The 25,893-nt window shown below is 39.8% G+C and overlaps 1 protein-coding gene and 1 long non-coding RNA gene across 3 annotated transcripts; one reads left to right on the top strand and one right to left on the bottom strand.

Annotated features, from left to right (window-relative positions):
• The first annotated feature begins 343 nt into the window (after positions 1 to 343).
• On the top strand, positions 344 to 8,553 carry LOC136692510 (uncharacterized). Of its 2 annotated transcripts, none has more exons than XR_010801951.1 (3): positions 344 to 702; positions 2,148 to 2,235; positions 7,778 to 8,553. It is a non-coding gene; the product is annotated as an uncharacterized lncRNA (long non-coding RNA). The 2 variants fall into 2 exon arrangements; XR_010801950.1 differs by lacking the exon at positions 7,778 to 8,553 and adding an exon at positions 3,077 to 4,610.
• Positions 8,554 to 15,272: 6,719 nt separating this feature from the next.
• enpp7.2 (ectonucleotide pyrophosphatase/phosphodiesterase 7, tandem duplicate 2) lies at positions 15,273 to 20,119 on the bottom strand. The gene is made up of 6 exons (XM_066663122.1): positions 19,873 to 20,119; positions 19,192 to 19,337; positions 17,207 to 17,839; positions 16,257 to 16,500; positions 15,424 to 15,538; positions 15,273 to 15,330 (listed from the first exon to the last, which is right to left on the bottom strand). Exons 1-6 carry the CDS (start codon positions 20,117 to 20,119, stop codon positions 15,273 to 15,275), a joined length of 1,443 nt encoding a protein of 480 aa, XP_066519219.1.
• Between the last annotated feature and the right edge of the window lie 5,774 nt (positions 20,120 to 25,893).

Here is a 25,893-nt window from a genome sequence, read left to right as displayed (position 1 = left end):
ATGAGCAGATAGACAACTAAACCAAGAGTTGAGGACTGTCCAATTGGAATGTCGTTCAGCTCTTTTCGTAGGATACTGGAGACAGTTGAAGTTATCTGGCTAAACTGAGAATTTTTTTATGGAATGGTCCAGAAAGCAATTTTACAAATTTGAAGAATTTTCAATATAAATGCCCTCCAGCACTTTTCATAATGCACACATATTGATACACATCTTGAGACTTATACATAACTAAATCTGAGCAATACTGCATTGTGGGATACCCCACAGGTCGTTCTTTTCTGATGTTCTTTATTTAAAATAAGCGGCTTCAAACTTCGTTTTATCTCGCGATATTCTACAAATGCGATGCCGTGTCGCCGCCGTTTAACTGATTCAGGAGAGTGACACAGGCTCGGTCTGAGTAAACGTTAACTCTGAAATGAAGGACAGTTGGAGCCCGATGATGTTAATTCTTACGCCCAAGAGGGAGTGGATCAGTGACTTTGGGTTTCTCTTTTTTTTCAGAGACGCCATCCGTCCTCAGACTGTCTGAAGGGTCTTTGTAAAAGGATTAAAAGTTAAAGACCTTCATTTTCAGATTCTTTCATTTAATCTTCATGGCGCCTGAAACACATACTGGATGGATGATCACATGTAAAAACATTCTCGCTCCGTCTGCTGCCTAATGTCTGTTGGCATGAAAAGAACAACTTGACCTGGGTGAGGAATGAACACACTGAAGTGCTTTTCTCTATCGATTAACTTTAAAGGTTCTTATATGGTAAACAGCAAGACGACACAGTGGCTATTGGTTAGCACGCCCCCCTCTCAGCGTTTTTGAGCTTGGGTTTCCGTGTTCACCCCGTGTCTGCGTGGGTTTCCTCCGGGGTCCCCCCACAGTCCAGAAACACGGAGGTTATGTGAATTGGCTTCTCTAATAACTGCCCTGGTGTTTGTGAATGAATGTCTGTGAGATATGTTTATTTTGCACTCTGTCCTAGGTGAATCCCTCCAGGTGGACGGTCGTTCCTGGCTGAGATTACGCTGTCCGTGTTTGGTGGCCACTTCTCGCCAGTGTGTGTGGATTTAATGTTGGTATGGAGTTGTGTACAGTGTTGATTTTAAAGCGTCTTTGGGTGGCGGTAAAGGACCGCGCTATATACGTGTAATGATAAATAAATAAAAGGCTATCTTTAAAGATTATTATTTCACAAACAGCAAGCCGACTTATATTAATTTTTTTAATTCGTTTTCTATTTGACAGACACGCTTAAATAAAGAGAGATTAGCATCAAATGCAAATTAAGACTTAAACCTAAAATAAAATAACTTCAATTTCCCTTCTCAGATATTGAGAAGTGATGAAAATGTATTGTTGACGAATTTGTTGTAGGTTACTTTGACGTAATGATAGTCTGAAAGGCTAGACATAACACACTGGCTACTAAGTTATCAGAATTTCCCCTAACTACGACCGTCACCCATTTCCGGCCACTGCCATATATGGTGCAATTCCGCTCTCTCTCTCTTCGCAAATCGCATTGGATAAAACAATAAAACATAAGTTCAAGCCTTAGTAGGGCATTTAAACATTAGTCTGGCAAGAAATCACGTATCTAAATAATATTTAAGTATCTCTAACAGTGTTGTAATTCTTTGTGTGCAAAACTGCATGTGGAACACAACACATTTCCATTTCGCGACAGATATTTCCCTCAGTGTAAAAGTTAGCTTAGCGATTAGCTTCCTTTTCTCTGAGGGGAAAATCTACCGCCATTGTAATCCTTACACGTAGAGTACGGATACCAACACAGGACAAACGTAATCTCATTATGAACCTCTCAAAACCACTGAATGTGGTAGCGACTGTCTCGTTTGACTGTCACAAGCAGGGGAGGTGGCCTAAGTTAGGGGGCACCAATAATAGCAGAATAGGCACCTACTTAAGCGTTTTTATCTAAAAACATATTTTCTTTCAAAGTCAAGCAAGTCTCGGACATTAATCTACACATATTTGACTCCTGAAAAATGTTGATTTGAGTGAGTAAAATACTTATATTTATTTACAGTTAGCTAAGATTTCCAATATTGTAATTAAAGTGGCCAGAAATTGGGGTAATTATGCTACATGGGCTACTGGTGACATGTACTTCCTCTACATGCAGGCGTAAGAAAAACTGCCATGGTTTGGGAATGTGATGAAAAAATGTCTGCTTACTATGGACGCATGGATTACAAAATCACTGGACAGAGGTTGGTACACTAAGCAATGTTTTCAAATAATTTCTCCTTCTAAATTCACAGAGGCCTAGTTGGAGATCAGTATGGGCAGTGTTTCTTGCAACACTAGTTTGTTACATCTTGGAAGCAATGATGAATGACAGTGTCCTTCCATTCTGACCACCCAAATAGCTCATGGGGATTCATGCTGCTTAACAAGTGTCTTCCAACACAGCATTCCCATCCAATTGACCTTTCGTGTATTATTATTGACCCACCATTTAAATTACACAGCTGTAATCTTTACCAGGCAAGGTAAGATGGATCATTTGCAGCAAAGATATCATTAGAGACTCTATCCTAAACACTCAGAAGCTGCATCTTCAGTTCATCTCATTCCTTGTTAAATAAAAGAAAGCTCTGTATCATTAAACTGCAGCCTGCCACCCAAGCACTGGCAACTATCCAGAATTGCTAACAATCAGGTGTCAGTCACAGCACCCCAGCCACGAGGAAGGCTTGCTTGGCCACCCACAATTTCCCTGTTGCCTAAGCCAGAGCCGTAAATACTCACTGCCTTTAAAGTTTCCAATTGGCATTTCCCAGCCATTACTTGCCAGTAAAACCGATTCAAATTGCTGATGTTTGTTCCTCAGTAACCTGTCCAATAAATATCTTTTCTGCTGGAATGTGTGTACCAGTTGTAGGGGTCCTCAAACAAGAGTATGTCTCATGTTGTTGTGTTTGAGCAGTCAAATCCACTCCATCAACTGCTTGCATATTTCTTTACCAAATCTATGCCAAATTCCTCTCAAGCCAATGACCTACAACAATGTATTTGCTATGATGGTGTACATGGCTCTTTCATTTCCAGGCCTTTGAGTCACCTCACTCACAGAAGAGCAGCGCTTGCGTCATGGGGAGGTCTGAACATGTTCCAAGGACAAATGTCGTTGAAAGGACAAAGCTCGCTGAGGATAAAGAACAGAATGCTACATCTTGCAAAAATAGACATCTATTTCACATTCAGTGAGAGAAATTCACATCCCTCTGGTTAAGCAGGAAATGAGGAATGACGTGTTCAGTACTCCCAGAAAAAAAACAACTTTATTCAACATTTCACCCTTTGATTTGCAACATTGTTATTTTATGAGAATGGAATGTATTTTAAGAGCATCATGTTGAGAAAAACTTAATTATAGCCTCGATTTAAAGACATGATGTTGTCAGTGAAAGACATTCATCAGCATAAGCCGTAGGCTGACACGTTCTTCATTCCATGCTCTTTACAATGAAGCAGTTCTTGTCTTCCATCATATTCAGTGAATTTGTAAAGTGAAATTGGTTGTATTGCTCAGTAATTTGCAAAGTATGTGTGGTACACCCCTGCTATGTAACAACAAAGTGCTTTATTATCGTGTTTGAATATAATAACCAGTTTTCTCTATATTGTACACTTAGTTTAATTTGCTGTGTAGTGACAGAACACAATTTATAAGGTTCCATTTTGGTAATTGTTAGCTATATTAAAGTTCCATTAAAATGGCTGCCTTTACTGAGGCTTCATGCTGCTTACCTTGATGCTGTCATCTCATTGGAATATTTCAGGGCAGTCTTACTGTGTGTAGGGCTATATTAAAGAGGCTGACAGTTGTATTTTAATGGTCAGTATGACCCTTCACTAGATTTGGGCACTTGACCATCAACCTGGCTTAAGCTCTTTTCTTTGGCAAAGCACTTGTGTATGGTTGGTTGTCTTTTTGAACATTTAATACACTATATAGTCAAAGGTTTGTGAACATCTGCAAAAGTTCCACTTAAATCAAGGGTTTTAATAAGGACTTTATTATGACTTTGTTGTGTTTTGCTGCAGTATCGGCTTGTATTATTCTGGTAATGCTTTACGCCTATGTAACGTTTTTGTGAATATTGCATTAAGTTCAGGAAGTAATGTTGGATGATTCGATTTGGACCAAAAATTTATCTTCAATCCTTCCCAGAGGTACTGGATGGAATGCACCTCTCCAGAGACCCAGTGCCACTGTTCTGCAGACCAGTGCTTGGAGTTTTGTTGCCCTCTAGCCCTCTAGCCCTCTTTTGGCATTGGGTATACTGACACAAAGCTGATGTGCAGACTTAGTGTGAGAAGCACACTAAGATCTTAGAGTAACATATGTTGCCTTCAAGACGACATCCTGTCCAGGAACGTCATTGAAGTTTTCAGCAGGACAATGCAAACCCACATACTGCACACATGACAAAGGCATGGCTGCAGAAGATGATGATCCAGGTACTGGACTGGCATGCCTGCAGTCCTGACCTGTCCAAAATAGAGAATCTGTAGGGAAGTTCATAAAAATTACAGTGACATCCCCATACTGTTGCACACCTTAAGATGTGTTTGAAGACAGAAGAGGACAGAACACCTGAAACACTTCAGCACTTGGTGTCCTCCATGACTAAATTTTTTTTAAGTGCAGTGTGAAGGATTGGCAGCATTACAAATTGGAAAATGCTTTACTGTCACATCGTTTTTTAATGTGATGCAGCTCTGAAGATGCAAGACTGGTTGTATATAAACAAATGAAAAGAAGTTGATCAGTCAAAACCAAATAATTAAATACCTTTGCTTCATAGTGTCTGCAATGCAATAAAAGTAAATGTAACACAGTCTTATTAGATTAGCATTTTCCTTACTGTCCCAACTTTTTCTAATATGGGGTTGTATTACATAATTTTGGACATATAATATAGATAGAACCGTGGGGGCTGCACGGTGGCGCAGCAGCTAGTGTCGCAGTCACACGCAGTCCAGGGGCCTGGAGGGTGTGGGTTCAATTCCCGCTCCAGGTGAGGAGTTGGTGTGTTCTCCCTGTGTCTGTGTGGGTTTCCTCCGGGTGCTCCAGTTTCCTCCCACAGTCCGAAAACACATGTTGGTAGGTGGATTGGCGACTCAAAAGTGTCCGTAGATGTGAGTGAATGTGTGTGTGTGTGTCTGTGTTGCCCTGTGAAGGATTGGACTCCAGGGTGTATTCCCGTCTTGCGCTCAATGATTCCAGGTATTAATTAATTTATTGTCTATAACTGCTTATTCAGTTCAGGGTCAAGGTGGGTCCGGAGCCTACCAGGAATCACTGAGCACACAGCAGAAACACAACCTGGAGGGGGCGCCAGTCCTTCATAGGGCAACACACACACACACATTGACCAAAGTCCTATGGACTTTAAGGAATAGCTGATCTAACTATTTTATAGCACATATAAACAGTACAGTATAAGGTAGTTTGAATCAATTATAATACACAAATCATAAAAGACATCCATAAATGGTATGTTTCATGTAAGTAAGTCATTACAGAACTATTCTGTATCATGTTATGTAACTGCTCAAGTCTGGAGCAGGTCAGATTCCTCTCTTTCAGATTGAAAATACGATAAAGAACAGAATGCTAAAACTTCACCGTGAAATAAACGTCAAACTTGCATTCAGCAGAGAAATCTGCTGGAGGAAATGAGGAATGATGCGTTCAGTCCTGCCAGGAAAAGACAACTTTATTCAGCTTTGCTCTGTGTGATTTGTGAAATGTATTTCATAAGGCTGGAATATATTGTCAGAATATGGTGAAGAAGAGAAAGATGGACAGAGAGAATATGAATCAGGTGTCGGAATCATTCTGTTACTCAGATGTTTTTTGCAATACTCTTGGCTGTAGATCAGATTGCACTCTGTCTGATTCAAAAGTGACATTTCTAACACAGTGGTGCAATTCATACCATGAGATAAACCTGGCTCTATACATGAGAACCTCCATACCTAATGAATGAACATGTTGTTTATGACAAGAATGTATGCCTTTAACATGTGTACTGCCACAAACAGAAAGAATGATATGGATTCAGTTTTTACTCTAATCACATGAAAAAGCCCCAGCAGATTTTATGCCTAATATAAGGTCATTCTCAGACTGGAGATTTATGACATTATCAGAGGCTACTTACACTTTTTAAAATGTAACTTTCCTTAATGGGTCTTGGCTTGCACATAAAGTTAACTCTGGAAAACAGTTTAAAGGCCCATATTTTAAAATGTGTGTGCATTTCCATTTATCCCAGAGAAACACTTATGATATTTGTGTGGTCTTATGCACTGAAAACAGTCATAAGTGATTTCTACATGCAATATTTATCCTTTAAAATTCAACAAGCTGTTTTTGTTACTTTTAAGACCGATATATGCAAATACATGTTGATTTAAAAAACAATCCGGGCTGAAACACTATAATTTCAGATAGAATTGGTGGAGCAAAACTACAGTAGGCTTAATAGGCAGACTTATGTGAACATATGGGGCTTTAGAGATATCTCAGAAATTGAAGAGTGTGAAGTGTGCTGTTGTAGTTAGATGCTGTATACGGTCTGCAGGGCCTTTGAGGGAATGGCGTGTTATGTAACTTGAACGATGTTTACATACTAGTGTGGAAAATTCTGTTTTCCTCTATTGTTTAAAGTTTCTCTGCTTGTCATACTGATTGTATGGCTAATAGTTTTTCATCAGGAGTGTGATAAGCAGGGATATATGTAAAAACCCAGAATTACTATTGTGCTGAGCTCAAGAATTCTGTTCTGTTCCTACTCTTCGAAAATGCTGTGTAAATCTAAAAGCCTTCAAATGCTTGAGTCAATTGCGGCTTAATCGAACCACAAGCTTCATCTCCTTTTGTTCTCCCTGGCTTATGGCAGCAGAAATTGGCAGCATCCCCCTGTAATTTTCTCCCAGTGGCCAGGCCTGTGTGGGCTGTGATCCATTGTTCCACCTAGTCCTCTGTGTACTAGAAGGATTGTTTCTATAGCACTGGCAGGCAAAGCATTTTGTGCTCAGTTAATAAGATTCCAGGGTAACATAAATTTCAGTGCTTGCAACTGTCATTGGACACTCATCTTTAACATTGTTTTCTCATCAAATGGTCTTTAAATGGAGCCAGGTTGGGTAGGGATCTGAAATCCAGCTATAGTTGTTTGTGAAATACCTCAGGCATCAAGTACAAGGAATACAAGTTTAACGACGTAAATGGAGTGGTCAGTGTGTCCAAGCTCCCACTCCTAACGTTTTAACTTAACAGATTATTTTTCAAAATATCTGGAAAATTCAGTGTTTGGGGTATAAACAAAGTCATTCATAGTGGTTTGATGTGGAATGCTCTGTTCTAGAGAGTTACAAAAAAGCAGAAGTTTGCTGATTTGCCACTGTTTTTCAACATAACATTTATAAAAATCGCACGTGGTTTGGGTAATAAATAAAATGGCTGTTTATACAGTGTTGACGTTGTAATCCTTGGTTCCTGCATCAGTTACTTTAAAATACACCCGTTTACCTTCAAACAACTCGAAATGGATCAGTTAGTGAATCTTAGTGAAGATGCCCTTTATGAATTAAGGATGTGATACACCTGGGAATTAAATAAAGCCCTGTATTTTCAGACTAATGAACATTAGCACGAAGGGGAAATCTGTTGTACACTCAAACACTGTGTCAGTCGAAAGAGCTAAATCTTGAGTTGCTCTATTCCCTGTCCAGACTCATCAGTGGGATGATTTAGGAGCTGGATTGAGAGGCCTGTTGGACGCCAGGACTGGCAGAGGAGACATGGGAACTGTCTGTCCTGCATCGATCGTCTGTGGAGGAGTGAGATCCATCACGTATCAGCCTGTAGTTGGTTGAAGGAGGTTGGACTGGTGTTGAAAGTATTGGCAGACCTGATCCATAATAAATGCACCCAGCAGACTGTGGCGCCACTCGTGTGTGTGCACATATCAGCCTGTCTGTGCTATATGTGAGTATGTGTGAGGGAATGCGAGTTTATATGTCTGTCCATGATTGTGTAAAATTAAATGCTTCTACAAAAATGATGGAGCACTTTGTAAAATACTTGTGTATGCAGACTTATGATTATACATTCTGGGACAGTGCTCTTTTTCTCAGTTTGCTCAGAGGAGTAATGGAAGATGTGGAAGATGTGGATAGTCATAAAGAATGCTGGCACCTTCAGTCTGCATCGCATGCCTTCCAAAATAAACATGTGTCATGTTTTTGATGGATAGCGGCAGTATAAGAATTACTTATCCAAATTTCAAAGATAATATATCTTTTTTTAATCTCCTACTTATCCCCAAGTGTATCATAGCCAACAAAACCAATAAGACGTCTCACACTTTAGAACCGTCTCTCTCTGTGGTTTTACTAGTGTGATGCTAACCCTCAAAACTTTCTGACACCCTCCACATGTTTCCATCTGTCCTGTAAGCAATAAATTCAAATTTGTCAAAAGGAAATTACAGTCCTGAGCTGTTAAAAGACATAAAATAAACAACAGTAAACGTTTTGTGTTATTGTAATAGTGTGGAAGTTACTAATATTGTCACAGTTCATTCTTAGTATAGCTGTTTATATTCATAGGGATACGAGTAGGGGTAGTGAACAGGGATAGGGACTTATATAGTAATATACCAGCAGTTTTAGCTCATATGGACAGTCTGGTTTTGACTCAAATAACATTTAATAAATTACACTCTTAAAGGTATCAGACGGGGTTCTTTGATCGATGTCCTAGAAGAACACATTGTCATAAACTTACAGGAATTAATAGGTAATTTAAAACTTTTTGCTGTGGCCACAGCTTTGAATCTTTTGAGAAGAGTTAAGACTAGATTTGTTCACGAGGATTTAATGGCAATCAACCACAGGAACATCAGTGAGGTCAGGCTTTGAAGTTAGATGTTCAGTTTTGGATCTCAAACGCCGCTCTAACTGCAAAATGCTAATATATTAATGGCATTTCATTGCCCCAGGGAAGTTAGGTCCCCTGCAGCACAGCCCAATGCTCCAGCTGGCTCTTTGAACTGGGTTCAGCGATCTTAGGCTGACTTAACAGAATTCACTAATTATAAGGGATGTCTAAATATAGTGTGCTTCAGAAAGATTCACATCACATTCACAAACATGATTCTTTAGGGATTTCAGATGTTTTCCTGAGGTAAAATGCAAAGAAGTTTTTAACACACCTTGTTTTTATTTATTTTTAAAAGTATATATAGCTGTATCTTCACTCTTGTGTTCATGCTGCACTCATTAGTAACTTTTATGACATAAATATACATTTACTTTTGCTATCAATGCCAGGGACAATGTGCCCTCTAGTGGATCATCTCTGAATTAAACTGGATGAAGAATGAGAATTGATCATTTTTCACCAAGTCTTCCAGCTTTCTTTTCATCCAGTGCATGCATTAGTTCATTAGTAAACATAAAGCATAAACATAAATGTGTTTTTATTGTCACTGAACTGCATTACAACACAGCCATTTAAACCAGTCATGGCAGTAACACACACACACACAAGCACAAAAGACATAGTGCAAACACAGAGTGGCAGTCAGCCATCCTTGTACTCGGGGAGCAGATGGAGGATAGGTGCCTTGATCAAGGGCACCTCACCAGTTAAGATTCAGGGAGGAGATAGCGCTTTTCCTTCATTTCCCCTGCCCCCCGCCAAACTTTCCTGGCACTCACTGCGATCAAACTGGCAACCTGGTCTCAAGCTTATCTAACCTTTACATCATGTCTGCTCCAATGTTCAAAATCCAGCCTTGTAAGCTCTATAAAACAGTTATTCCTAATGCGTTTCATGCATTTTCTGAATGTGTGTCTCAAGAAAGACAGACATCTCTCAGTCACTGTATTTAACAAATCAAACAGATCACAGAGGTCACCTTGGGGCATTTCTTGACTGGTTACAGACACTGGATGAGGGAGAAGTGTGAGTAGAACTTAGAAGTGAGTAGTATTATCTTTCTTGCGTTGCGTCAGACACACGTTCATGAAATTTTCATGAAACACATTTAGACACTTTGTTTTACAGGGTTTACAAGGCCATGTTTTTGAAAGCTATAAACCTACTTCAAACTATTCCACTTCATCAAACACTAACTAGAGCAGCCAATAGGTTTCTGTTTCAGCAGCAATCAAGCGTTACTGTGACCCGACAGGTCAAATCCATGACACATCAGTGTTCCAAGCAGAGGGATTGTAGAGAAACAGCTAAGCTTTAGCATAAGAATGTGACCGATCTGTTCGGACCATGGTGAAAAGGGGCTCTGCCTTGTGAGAAACTGATGCACATGCCGAGAAACAAGACGAAGGAGATGAAAGTAATAAGAAAAGACACTGAGTGAACTACAATTATCTTAAGTGCCAGAATAAGAAGACTGGAAGTCTCCGATTACCGCTGCTGATGTGCCAATCTATGGGCCATAAAATCAGCCATCTCTAAGGGATTATTTGGAAATGCTTGAGTTTGAAAATGTGTCTCTGATTATCCTATTCAGATCTTGGCCCTTTGTGGAAAAGAAAGCAAGGGCAAGAGAGAAAAAAAAACTTGGGATTTGAAAGACTTTTTTTTTTTTAAACTTCATAGCTAGCTAGCAGTATAATGGTGTCTCAATTGAATAGCATACCTTATGGGCCACACGAGTAAGTTCAGCCACATTAAAGTCTTTTTCAAGGACTCCCTGGTACAAAGGATTTTAGTCATGTGTCCATCACAATAGAAACAGCAGATTTATAGCCTTCTATTGAAGCCATCCCCACACATCCTCCCCTCCACCTTCCCCCATACGCATGTAGTTGATATTACCTCCTAAATCTTGCAGCTATGCTAGAGTTATTCAGGCTGGCAGACGAGGGGCAGGCAGGCTGCAGAGAGAGACGTGCACCCACATGTTGGCATGGGGAAAAGTTATCACGGATTAACGCCTTGTTTCAGCTCAAAGGAATGCCTCGCCATAACTGCATGGGCGGGACAGTCGGGGGCGGAACTGGGCTCTCAGGCTGAGATGTGGAGGTGTTGAGTCACTTTTTCCATGGCGTTTCAGCTGCAGAAAAAAAGCCTCTCCTGGCCCCTTTGTGCAGTGACACCTCATTGACAGGTACGTCTCTGTGTCGGTCGCTCTGAGTAAATCTGTCGTCACACGCCCCTCTGAGCTCTCACCCCACTGCAAGGCGACACGCTTCTTGTCTGCCCTTGCTGGACAAGGCCTCTGGCAGACATGGTGCTTGACCAAGACCACCAAAGCATCCTGGCCGGTTCCTGTGAAATAGTTTGCATGGTTTCAAACCTCATCTAGGCCAATTCACAAGGATTCCCAGGGACTGTAAAAGCACACAGCTTATGCAACGTAAGCACTATCCCATGTATGTAAATCTGATAAGCAATGAAAACCGTAACCAGTTAAGCTTCTAAACCAGATAAACACAAGCATGCAAACAGTATTTCGATACATCATTGTTGTTCCATGTTTTCACTGCTTGGTTTCGTGCTTATCCACAAGTAAGCTGAGCGGTTCCGCTGCCATTTGTTTACTTTGTTTTGACTGTAAAAATGACAAGAGAGCTTTGACTGGTAAATCTGGTTGTAACGTATCTGTTAACACAGAACGTTGTGTATGTATTTGCAGTCAATCATTGTGTGGAAGATGACATTAATACAAATGTGATGGATTATTATTATTATGTATTTATTTATATATTTATTTTAATTGGTATAAGACTCCATTGAGTAGGCACTGAGTGTCCTCTATTGGGTCTGAACAATTGTATGCTCTAATATTGCAAACATAAATATCATACACTCATTTCCATTTAATCAGCTCCACTTACTCTATAGGTGCTCTTAGTATTTCTGCAATTACACTGTAAAACACTGGACATTCTCAGCATTGCATGTGGTGGTATGTCTATGGACTAATCAGACACAGCTGTTCGGCTGGAGTTTTAAACATTGTGCCTGCTCACTGTCCACTCGGTTAGACACACCTACCTCATTGATCCGCCTTGTAGATGTAAAATAAGTAATAGTAGCACATCTGTTGCTATAGTTTGTGTTGGTTTTGTTTTAGTCTTTCATCAGTGGTCCCTGGACACTGCTGTCAGGACGCTGTTGGCTGGATATATTTGGCAAGGCGAGTCCAGCAGAGTTTTAAATTCTGGCAGCGCTGCTGTATCTGATCCGCTGTTACTAGCAGAACACACAATAACGCACCACCACCATATCAGAGTCACTTTCAGTGCTGAGACTTATCATTATACCAGCTTTTTGTAGGTCCTGACTATAGAGGGACAAGGTGAAAATGGGGCTAACAAAATAACAAAGAACAGCAGATACTGTGCAGCATTTTTCAGCCTTTACTGTAGTTATTCTTGAACTACAAAAATGTTTTTTCATATGGAAATTTTTTATATATCAAAAGTTACTCTTCTGTAGGGAAGGCATATGTCCTCCAAGGCCACAGTAAAAGAGTTTCTAAATGTTAAGGGACATTGCCTCAAACACACAAAATATCTAACATCCTTCTGAACCATGCAGGCTGGACCAAGTTTTTGTAGTCTTACTAGTACCTGACTTCTCACAATCAACTTTACACTGTACATTTAAAGCATACAGAATGAGAAGGAGAAGAGGGAGATAGAGAGAGGCTGCAGAGAATGGGAGTGTTTGACGTGTCCTCTGTGGACTTGATGGATGGTGCGGGAGAGTATTAGCGTGTCCCAGTCTGGTGTTGGATTGTTGTCATAGTGTAAAAGTGCTGCTCCTTTATCCAGGGCTTCAGAGTGAAATTCCCTTTTGTTTACGTTATGATGCTCAGTGGCAGACTGCACAGTCATAACAGCTTTACAAAGACAGTTAACACAAACCTGTGATCTGCCACTGCAAACACTGCTAAACCAGCTCAGATAAAAGCAATACAGGGGAATTCTTCCAGTGGGCTACAGGTACAGTAAAGAAATAGCAGCACACAGCTAGAAATCTCAGACTGTTGTGGTCAAAATGTGTTTATTAACAGGCTATCAAATACAGGAACATTCAAAAGTGGCTTCACTGAACCAATATGATGTCATTGCACTAGGCAGTTAATATAGGGATGAAGAAAAAAATCACACTGAATATAATTGCTGTGATTTTATGGTAAATCTCTGGTAAAAATACAGGGTATGTCATTATTTTAAAATCGGTATAAAACTGTTTTGCAATGGGCATCACTTGTCAAAGCACTTCTTATGCTGAACCTATCTAAAGCAGGGAATGTTGTGACAAGATAAATTTGTCTGTTGTGCATTGTCTTCTCACAACTGGACCACTGTAGAAAAACACATGTGGATTGCTTTATATCTGTTCTAAATTATCTTCTAAAAATCATGCAGCTTGTTGCTGGTTTGATTAGGAACTGAATACAGGTTTATACAGATTGTGGATATATTAATGCTGTAACTCTACAGCCATTTTTATATATTTTACAGTGCAATACTCCATCTGTAAAGTCACATTTTTACAGTGTTACAGGGTTCATAGACAAAAGTTAACATTAGGGTGACCAGACGTTCTCTTTTACCCGGACATGTCCTCTTTTTTAGACTTAAAAAAACATCCGGCCAGAATTTCACAAACGTCCGGCATTTTGTTTTTCTAGAGCTTACATAGAATTTCGAGAAGGGTTTAGTTCACAAACTAGTCCCGCCCTCCCCTACTCCGATTGGTTCGCTCGAGTGAGAAGGGCGCGTGGTGAAGTAGCCTAAAATCTTCTGATTGGACGGTCTGACTGTAGAGCTACCGTTATTGGTCGATAACCTTCTCTGTAAACATTTAATTGGTCAGTCTGCACGTCAGTAGTCCTTGTTTACGTCAGGCTAAGCCCATGTACCCACCCTCATCTCGAGCAGCTATGCCGAAACGTAAATGTAAGTTCTCGGATGAATTAAAAAAAGAAACTCCCATGTTGTGTGTAGCAAATAAAGGTGTAAAGGACCTAAAAGCACACATGACGAGACGTGTCCTCTTTTTCACCATCTCAGATCTGGTCACCCTAGTTAACATACAATAAAAACACACACACACAAGGACAAAAAAGGCAGTGTAGCACACAGAAAAGAAACAGATTTTAAGTTGTGATTTGAGAGAAGAGACTGAAGAGATATCCAGGAGTGTAGATGTGAGAAGATCTTGTCTACAGACTTGGGATGAACCAACAGAGTGGAGTGTTCACAGGAGAGAAAGAGAGAGAGAGAGAGGGAGATGTTATTGCGCTGGAAGATGGATTGGAGTCTGGTGCGTGTGCCAGGGGGGAGACTCCACATTTCCAGACTGACTCTGTTCTGCTCTGGCGGGTGACTGAATGTGTGTGTGTGTAAAGGGGGTTACACTGCAGCACACTGTTCAAACTGTTTATGCATACCAGCCGGCTCTGAGTGCCTCTTTGTCATGAGCTGTTTACACAAACTTATTTTGGGAAAATTCCACATGACTGGACAAGGTTTCACCATAAATCATTGAATCTGCAGCTTTGTATAATGATAACTCCTGTCAGTCATTTAGTCTTACTTTTCACATCTCCCTCTCTGTTTTGCCAGCTCTCAGTGATACAGTGTGGGCCGTGTGCATTTGACTCCTGTTTGTCTATGGATCACTTGTGATGATATTTCATTTCCATTGTTGAATTTTACTTCCCATTATTCAGGTCTTACTTCTGTAGGTCTGATGTCGTGTGTACTGTCTTCGCTAGATGGCGGTAGAGAAGCAGAACCCAGAATCCCATTCACTTCAACGTGAGATTTATGTTATGGTAACAAAGTCGGTCTTCAACTGTTTCATCCACAGACATTCACCCACACAGACTTTCCTTTGTTTTGCTTTTTAAAAATTAGCTTGCAAATGTTCAGTATTAAATGAGCAACGTGTGGCATTTAAATATTAATGCAGAACCTAGACATAATTATCAGTTGTAGTGCAATAGCTCAAAGTAGCTTCAAAGTCTGCACAAAAATGATGGTGTGACATGCTGAGTAAACAGAGCAATCTACTCATTTCATTAATTGTGAGCAATAACAGTAATAGCCCAATTTATCAGGCAGATTGCAGGAAATCCATCGACATATGGTGTCCTCGTTTTGCTGCATTATTATGAAAATGAAAAAAAAAAATCTGAAAATCGTGTATGACAAAAACCATGTAATTAAATGCTAATCACAGTGCAGCCTGCTTTAAGCTGATATTATCCTCAACTTTTCCTTTGGTGGCAGACCTACAGAAACAAGAGCAGATATTGAAAGGACAGTCACTGTCTGTATGTAATGATAAATGTGAATGGTGCATGTAAATTTGTAATCTGCTTCACCTTTTGCTGGCCCTTTGGTGTCTGTAGATGTTGTAGGATATAACTATGATGAAGACAATGACCAGAAAAAAAGCTGCTGTGGAGAGGCCAATGAAGAGGCTCATCTGTTGTGATTCTGATGAAACAAAACACAGTGGTAATAATTTAGCTATGAAGTTCATGGCTAGATATAAATTATTCAGTGGTACACTGTATGTATAAAAAAGGTGACATCTTATAACAAGGTAAGGTCTATGTATCTACTTTAAGGTGGATCCAGTGTGGACAGAGATGTTCAGCTGTGCACCAACATCTTAAATAATCTCCATCAAGTAGGAAATAAATTATGACGCTCTGGAGCATACGGTCAACATCCCCAGTGCCAAATGATGTCTGGTGGGGTATAGAGCCCTGTAGAATTGTGCTGTGGAGCAGTGGAGCTGCATTCCCTGGGCGATCCACTAATGTTAATGTTATTTTATGGCACCGTGATCCAAGACTAGAGGCTGTTGCTTTGGAAACGGGGAACAAAAACCTTAACAATACTCAGATTTTATATTTGTGTGCCACTGGATGAGGTTGTATTGTTAAAACATTGGCCATGCAGTAAACTTGTGTATACTTAGGCAATCTACAAATCACACTATTACACAATCCAGCAGCAAGATACCATATCTTCTCACGAGACTCGTGTTATCTGATGAAACCAAGGTTCAAGGGCTTATGCAACAGAGGAGACCCTCTGCCTAGAAATAAATTCACTGTAAATTCAAACCTCCTATTCAATCTAAGCCTTGTTTTTTATTGCTGATTCAGACTGGAGTGAAAGAGATTTTAAATCAGTCCAAACCTACCTTTGAGGTCACATGATTCCCCTGCAGAGAGAAGAAGGTGTCTGGTGTTGTCCAGGGAGCCATCATTGATTTCAGGCAATATTCCAAGCAGGTGACACATTAAGGGGTAAATGTTTACTGTTTCGAATGGTCCCACCACCAGATTCCGGTGAAAATCAGGCCCCACTGCCCGGAAGAAAGGCTTCATGTCTAAGAACTTGTTATCAAAGCCATGTTCTCCTTTATTGGACTGAACAGGTAAAAGCTAGGAAATAATAATAATAACAATAATATTAATAATAATAATAATAATAATAATAATGAGCGAGTTATGTATTATTAATTATGTAAATTATTCTTACTTTATTGGACAATGATAAATGGGTCAATTGAAAAGATCCAAAATTAAATCTAACTTCCCATTGTTTAATGCTTAGTGTGCATTCAATTTCTGAATGTATAGATCTTTTCTAGAATTATTTAGGACATTTTAGTAATGCCCTTATTCATTCATTGTCTGTAACCGCTTATCCAGTTCATGGCCGCGGTGGGTCCAGAGCCTACCGAATCACTCGGCGTAAGGCGTGAACACACCCTGCAAGGGGCGCCTGTCCTTTATAGGGCGACACACACTGACACATTCACTCACACACTCACACCTATGGACACTTTTGAGTTGCCAATCCACCTACCGACATGTATTTTTGGACTGTGGGAGGAAACTGGAGCACACGGAGAAAACCTACGAGGACACAGGGAGACCACACCAAACTCCTCACAGACAGTCACCCGGAGCGGGACTAGAACCCACAACCTCCAGGTCCCTGGAGCTGTGTGAAAAACCCATGTTTTTCCTTTAGTGTGTGGAAATAAAGATTTACATACATTATATTTGATGTTTAGTTCCATTTACATTGTGCAGCAGAACTTTTGTATTTAACTTTTCTGTAAAATACATGGGAAAAACTCACCCCATTGAGCACATATCCTGGGTCAGCATAAAGAATGATGGGTAAAATGCGTGGATGATTGAAATAATGAAAGCGGGCAGGCATGTCTTCCTTCTTATAGACATGCAGGTTAGGGTGGGCACCTTTCAGGGCACGATACACTTTCTCCAGCATGCCCTCTTTAGGCAAAAGCATCCCGCTAGGGCCATAGTCCAGCAACTGGAACTGAATATCCCTAAAGGAGAAGCCTGGAATTTTGGACAGGGTGATTTCATTGACTTCATTCCCTCTTAGCACAGTGGTCATACCATGGTCAGCCGTGATGATGATGTTTAAGTGGTCAGAAAGGCCATGTGCCTTAGCCATTTCCCTTATGTAGCCCACGGTGCGGTCCACTTTTCTGACTGCATCACGACGCTCTGGTGAGTCTGGGCCATGTTTGTGTCCAGTTTCATCCGGTTCACCAAAATATAGCGAGACAAAGTCCAGGTCCTGTGTTTTAAACCAGTCCCTCATGACCTTATCCACATTCTCCCTCCAGTCTGTCTCATTGGAGTGGTCATAATACCGAGGTTCCACCTGGCGCATTTGTATATTCTCACTCTGATAGGAGGCAGCAGTGCCGGGGAAATGTAAGGAGCCTGTTTTCAGACCCTGAGAGAATTTCAGAGAATCAGTGAGGTTAACATGAGGATATATAACATGACACTTTAGGAGAAACAGGCCTGAAGAACTGTGGTAACATAAAATATATGATCATACACTGGTAAAATATATTAGTAAGTGAATATATAATGTAGTTATATAATGTATTTGTATATATTACTAAATGCATTTTTATTTTTAATGCCAATATTTTTGCTGATGTACTACTTTGTGTATGTCACAATAATGACTTTATTGCTTTTCATTTTATTTCCCTCAAATTATAGAATAAAACCATAAAATCATTGCACCTTTATTTGGAGGGTGTAGCAATCTGCCATAATCTCTCTTTAATAACACTTATATAAAAAATATATTATGAACATCTGGTTATCCAACATTTCTCCTGGAATTAAGGGTATTAATAGGCATTGTATCCCCCTTTGCTGCAATAACAGCTTCTACTCTTCTGGGAAAACATCATGCTAGATGTTGGAGCATTTCTTTAAGGATTTGATGGTATTCAGCTATGAGAACATTAATGAGGTAAGAAGATGTAGGAAGATTAGCTCTGCCTCACACCCCAGTGCTCAGAGATTTACAATTCTTTATCTAAAGCTTGGCACTGAGCTTGGTAAACTTAAGCTTATTTTCAGCTGCTCCAGAGAATCCCACCATAAGTTGCAGGGTTCAATAATAAGGACTGCCTATGTACCGTTGAGCATCCATTGGACACTGTACAGCACTACACAAATGTAGCAACTTCAAATGTGAATTTGAATGAATGTTAATTCGTTGTCTGTAACTGTTTATCCAGTTCAGGGTGGAAGTCTGGAGCCTACCAGGAATCACTGGGTACAAGGAACACATCCTGGAGGGGGAGCCAGTCATTCAAAATGTGACACTCACTCACACATGTAGATACTTCTGAGTAGTCAATTCTCCTACCAATGTGTTTTTGGACCATGGAGGAAACTAGAACATCCAGAGGACACCCACATGGAGAACACACCAAACACTTCTCAGACAGTCACCCGGAGTGGGACTTAAACCCACAACCCCAGGACCCTGGAGCTGTGTGACTGTGACACTACCTGAGGTGCCACTGTGCCTGCCAATGTGCAATTAGTGGATGTGAACTGTGAATGCGCTAGTAGTGATTAGTGGACCCTGAATCAAGGCACACAGCCAAACTGTGAAGTAGGGATTCTCACTTTTGGTTAGAGTTTAGAGGAGTTTTAAATCAAAGATCTAGTTAAAGATCAAAGCTATTACACCTACTAGGGTGCACAATGAAGACATGAAAAAGAGATTTGAATCGCATTTTATATTTATATTATAAATAAGCTGTTTTATCTTACCTGTCTTTGAGCTGTTATCCATATTGGTAGGCTGCCATTGTCCCAGTATTCATCAACAAACTGTGCCATGTAGTATTGCTTCTTCTCCTGCGTGGTGGTGTTGAACCATATGTTGTGGATCACACCATGGTTCTCAATGTAACGTCCTGGTGATACATATTGCAAGATATTTGACATACTGTATATAGTATATTTGATATACTATACTGCGCATTATTTCACCTAATGAAATTGCATTTAAAAGATCAATGTTAATGGCCTCAGGGAAATAAAAGAAAAAAGCTTACACTAAGTAGTGATTTTTTTATATATTTTTGTATATCAGTGTATTGTCATTTGGCAATTTGTAGGCCTCTCCTGTGGTAACTGTAGATAATAAATCCTCTATAGAGAACAAATCAAGACTAAAATTATATATATGGTTTTGAAGCAGGTAATTATTATTATAATTTTTGTCATTTTTCATAAAATCAGCTTCAGTGAATTAACTCCTTGAAGTCTAGCTACCCCCCCTCCAGGGTGTATTCCCGCCTTGCGCCCAGTCATTCCAGGTAGGTTCTGGACCCACCGCGACCCTGAACTGGATAAGCGCCTACAGATAATGAATGAATGCATGAAAGTCTAGCTACCATTTACAATGATCTTTTCTGGGCTACCTGTCTTGAGTGTGTATTTTCTCACCGGTTAGCAGAGTGAAGTGTGTAGGGCTGGTGATGGTTAAATATGGTGGGTTGACATAAGTAGCTTTCACTCCATCCTCAACCATTCTGTCCAGATTTGGGATGTCCACATCTCGGTCATAGTCCCACCTGAACCCATCGAAGGAGACGAGCAGCAGCTTGTTTCTCACCTTGCTACACGGCCCTCTGGCTGGAGCAGAGAGAGCTGTAGAAACGGAAAGAAGCCAAAGACTCAGTATCAACAACATGATCAATGTTATTCTACGCTAACACTACAGAGAAAATCCTCATGCTCTGAGCCTCCTGCTCTCCTCTCCTCCTGCTATTTGAGTTCATCCTGGGTTTATGGGCAGATTATCACACCTTATCACAAAAGCCTTATCTGAGATTAAAGATATGTCAACTTATACTCAGCACTCTTCTCTGGATTTATGGCACAGTTCATAATGATACTGAAGTGAAAACATATAGTCTAGTTTATTTTGTATAAAGGTGATAATGTGTAACCGCTTATCCAGTTCAGGGTCGCGGTGGGTCCAGAGCCTACCTGGAATCATTGGGCGCAAGGCAGAAATACAGTCCTTCACAGGGCAACACACACTCGCACATTCACTCACACACTCACACCTACGGACACTTTTGAGTCTCCAATCCACCCACCAACGTGTGTTTTTGGACTGTAAGAGGAAACCGGAGCACCCGGAGGAAACCCACGCAGACACAGGGAGAACACACCAAACTCCTCACAGACAGTCACCCCCACAACCTCCAGGTCCCTGGAGCTGTGTGACTGCGACACTACCTGCTGTGACACTGTGCCGCCCTGGCTCAAATATTTCATACAAAATTAAAGATTTTAGTGTGTAATAAGAGGGTTTGGATATGTTTGCATTCAGCTTCATATAAGTGATGTTGGGTTGCTATTGGGAGACCACTCCATTTCATCCCAAACGTGTTGAATCATGATCCATCACTTCTAATATTAATTTGATCATGATGATTGTAAGCTCAGGTGCAGCTATGCCAGAGAATGCCGTTTCAGTCCATGCTTCTCAATGAAGCTAATGCAAGCTCTCACACACTTCGTGGTGGGTACACACTTTGTCCATGACATTTTCATCATAAAATAGGTAAACTCACTAAATGTAAGTGGGTGTCCACATGTATATAAATACAGGTTGAAAAGGATTTTATACCATTTTCCTAATTATCTATTCTGTGAAATCTGTCATAGGGTACAGTTAACAACAGTAGGTCAGACATACTTTCACAGTAGATAGGTCAGTGAATAATTTATTAGTATTAGGGTGACAAAAGTATTAGACATCACTTCTTAGGTAAGACATTCTTGCAGCCATTCCAGAATAACAATGTCGTTGATTATAGGTTTGAAAAGAATGAGCTAATGTTCATGAAGAACTGACCTGTGAATTGCAGAACATTGCAGCAGTGCATTGAGCAGTAATTCTACCGTAAAGATCAGCTATTAAATATTTATATGTTGGAAATCATTGTTTGTGAGCTGCTATACTTTCTAGGGGAAAGTCGGTGGCATTTATTATATTATAGAGTTGAAAATATCAGTGATATGAGTGAGCCGAGAGAAAGGGGGCTCTCTAAGACTGAACACAGACCACCATTATTATAGAGATCTTCCAGTGTATGTGTCCCTGTGGGGGACCACTCCAAATTTTGAAATGATTGACCTCCTACCAACACTGCATTATTGTGCCATGAAGGTTATGAAGATATTGTAATATATTTTTGACTTTTCAACATTGGTATGAAACGGGGATTCACAGTCGATGTGGAGAGGGATTTCTATTACTAATAAGGAGATATCGTGTGCTGTATTATGGAGATTCACAAGTAGGTCAAAACCCTTGATTTTCAAGGAAAATGCCTGGAATAATAATCAAAAACTGGAATAAATATGAAAAAACTGTAAAGACTGTACCAAGATGTTTAGATGCTTATGTGTTCACAGAATAGCGAGGAAGACCCCGAAATGCGTTTACGATAAAACTGACGCTTAATCACTTCTTTATCTCAAGACATACATTTTAATTATAAAGGCCCGTTTACGGTCTGAAAATTGCCTGAGTGCTATTTTGCTAAATGTCCAACAGAGGGCGCTATTCACTTTGTTTACAGCGAAAGAATACAGCCTCGCATTTGATACCGGAAGATTCCTAAACTTTCAACTTAAAAGAACACGGAAATGAATCCTCCTCTTGTCAGACTTCCTGCATGTAACGGCATTATAATGTTGAATAACAGCACACAGAACTGGCCGAGACTCCACATACGCACACACTCAGCAAAAAAGTGTCTCATAATCAGAAGAAAAAGATAGTAGAAACAGTACCAGAACCCACTGTAGTGCTATATAGAACCATTTTAAAGAACCACATGTATAAACAAATATACAAGACATTTCTATATCCAAATATTTAATGTCTGTATATACTGTTTCCTTCAATAAAGAACTGTTAAGGATGTAGGCAATGTTACTTGTTGCTGCTATAAATATAACTTTTTACTTAGTTTGAAATTAAAGTGCATAATTTCATATATGATAATGTATATATTTATTACAAATCTGACTATAGATAATAGATTATTACTGTCTAAGGACTTGTTTCCTTTTGAAAAAAACCCTTGTAGAACCATAGTGTTAAGAGCGTAAAACAGGTGTTATGAAACACAGTGGTTTTAGGGAATTCATTGCTGCAAAATCTGCTTAAGAGATGTTAGATATTTGAACAAAATACCCCCACCCTACGCACACACACACACAAACACATGGATTATATTTTAATTCCCTGAATGCCTTATAAATTTTCTTTGCTCAACACTCACTCATATCATCTCTCTATGCAACAGTAACACAGAACAGAAAATGAATAATCTGCACTGCAAATAGGGGCATGTAGATTATAGCAAATAAAAGCTCAAGTGAGGGAAATATTAACTGTTCAAAATTATGTTGATGAGTAACGATTGTTTTGCTAGCAAGGTCATTAGCTAAATTATGCAATTTAAATAGCTGCTTTACAAGATGCAAATCCCTCTTTCCCAACCAAGAAAACCATCTGTTAAAACGGTCAGTGAAGGCGGTGCACTGGGCCATGATCAACAGGCAGCGCTGCTGGGGTGTCTTTGAGCTGATATTGTCCACAGAAGACAGAAAATTTGTGTAGAGTCAGAGTAAACACACAGATGAATTCACATTAGATACATGCATTATTACATGCAGCTAATAACCAACAGTAAATAAATGTGTTTGTCAACTCACAACTGTCATAAGGTGAAATTGTTAACAAGTTAATAATGAAGGCATTTCCAATAATAAAAAAAATCTCACACCTTGCAATTTTTTTGGTATATTCCAAAAAAATTTAAAACATCACAATTCAGTGTTGATTTTCCAGACCAGTTTCTAAAGTTCTGGTGGAAACTGATTTGTCATAAGAGAAGAATGAGCTCGGCCCAAAAGGAACACATAAGCTCTCTTCAGTATACATTATGCATCTGTTGCTGTGGATCAATTTGTTTTATGTGCAAGGGGTGTCTACAATGTCTTTAATATTAACCAGCAGTAAAATTGTACAGATATGCCCACAGTGCTTGAGAATAACATTTGATATAGTCTTCTAAGTTCCATTAAGTTCTAAGTACAAGATCAAGTTTTTTGAACACTTAAATCCGCTTGGGTCGGCACCGTGGCGCAGCAGGTAGTGTCACAGTCACACTGCTTCAGGGATCTGGAGGTTGTGGGTTCTAGACCCGCTCCGGGTGACTGTCTGTGAGGAGTTTGGTGTGTTCTCCCCGTGTCTGCATGGGTTTCCTCCGGGTGCTCTGGTTTCCTCCCATGGTCTGAAAACACACATTGATAGGTGGATTGGCTACTCAAATGTGTGTGAGTGAATGTGTGTGTTGCTGTGAAGGACTGGCGCCCCCTCCAGGGTGTATTCCTGCCTTGCACCCAATGATTCCGGTTAGGCTCTGGACCCACCACGACCCTGAACTGGATAAGCGCTTACAAGCAATGAATGAATGACATTGGCTTGTCAACATCTCAAGGCTAACATCATTTGAGAACCTTGTTAAGGTGTTGTTATAACTTTGTCGTGGATTTTAAAGTGATTAGTGCTGTTGGTTGTTATGCATGGGTTGCCCTCGTGTTTTTTTCTTTGATCATCTGGTTTTGTAGAACACTTTAAAAGCACTGGAACTCACGGCTTCTTTTGTCAAGTGGTAAATCTGCTTCCTAATGAATTGAGAAAAACCTGTTATCCTTTTTTAGCCATATTAGCATTTATGCCAAAATATCTAATGCAAAATCATTTGCAGACTTTATACAAACTTCAGTCATTATGATTTTTCCTTTCAGTGTGTATTTTTATAACCAATTTTCATCTTGTTCCATGTATTTTAAGCTCATTTTTTAAACTTGTTTACAAGATAAATAACCCAATCTTTGTGACCATGTGCTCTGAGAGTGTAACATTTTCTTCGAGGATAATGTTTTAAATTGGTTTGGCTTGAAATTTTTTTTTTTTTTTTCTGAAAATGTGAGATGTGAGAAGTATTTCCAGCGAAGAGTCTGAATCTTAAAAGACAGTTCTGCACAGGTTCTGCACTCAGCTAGGGTATTGTAAGTTGGATTGTACATATATTTATATTTGGCTATAGGTGTCAGGTCCCTTTTTCAAAGTAGTGCACAGCCTGGGTGTATTCACTTTAGATTCATTAGGGAGAATGGCTCTATTTGGCATCCTTGACTTGCACAATTGGTGAAACAGAGCTCTATTTATAGACTCACTCATAAACGAGTCAGGTTTCTGTACTTTTAGAGCGTAAGTTTAACACAGGAACTTAATATCTTGAAAGAATCAAAAATAATGTCTTGAAAGAAACCAAAACAATGTAAACACCAGTTTTGGATTTTGTGTTTAGAAGTATGTGTCACAAACCCATGGATAATATCTCAGATGATTGGTAATGTATTAATAGGCATTTTGCCGAAGTGGTTCCAAAGGTGAGGCTAAGCTGTTGCTTTTCCCCGGTAGTAGTTTCAGGTATGCATAAACTCTGAAATTGGCCTTATCAACTTCTTTGGGCTAATGTCCTGAGAAACATTTTTTGGGTTTGCCTGTCTGTGGTTCTTTTTTTAATGTGACTTTAAATTGTTTCTATGTGGTTGCTTTGATGTCCCAGGAAATTGGGAATTTTGTGATAGGGGTGTTTAATGTGGTATTCAAGGTGGTTGCTACAGAGGATTTATACCCTTGCAAGGTCGATGATAATGAACAAAAATCATTTTAGTTAGGTATTGCTTGGTGCTTGCTGGTGTGTCCCAGTTCCCTGCTAAAATGTTGCTAGGTTGTTGCTGTCATATCCCAGGTGGTTGCTAAGGCATTGTTTCTCTTTTGTTATACACACATATATGCAGTCATGACATGGCACATCAGCCAGAGCCACATTATATTTCTTGATGAATCTGATCTGGATTCTCCTCCACCTTGTTCACCATAATCTGCCAACTAGGGCTGCAACGATTATTTTGGTAGTGGACTAATCTGTTGATTCTTTATTTATTAATTTTGATTAGTCATTGACTTAAAAATAAATAAAAAATAACAAATTAACGTGGAAAGGGGAGGCAAGCTGCTGCGCCAAAAATGTTTTTTTTTTTTCATGTGTAATTTTGTAACTGAACCAGTACAGCATTAGGCAATTATGCACAAACGTGCCCAAATTTTAGTCTGTCAAAATCATAAAGGTTTAGGTGTAGTTTTTTCTAACGATCACAGCGCGTCTTTCTTTGCCTGGAGCGCATTTACTGTCGACTGGCTCTCTCTCCCACACCCAAGCCCAGCAACAGACCAATCATGGTGTTTATTTTCGTCTGAATCTCTGCCATTGGTCCATAGAGGTGTCAATCACGTCTGACCCCAAGCTAGAAGCTGATCCCGCCCTGAGCCGTCCAGAGCCCGCCGAGTATATACTGCTCTGA

Source organism: Hoplias malabaricus, chromosome 3 (genome assembly GCF_029633855.1).
Source record: "Hoplias malabaricus isolate fHopMal1 chromosome 3, fHopMal1.hap1, whole genome shotgun sequence".
Lineage (NCBI taxonomy): Eukaryota > Metazoa > Chordata > Actinopteri > Characiformes > Erythrinidae > Hoplias > Hoplias malabaricus.
This window is presented reverse-complemented; position numbering and strand designations above follow the sequence as displayed.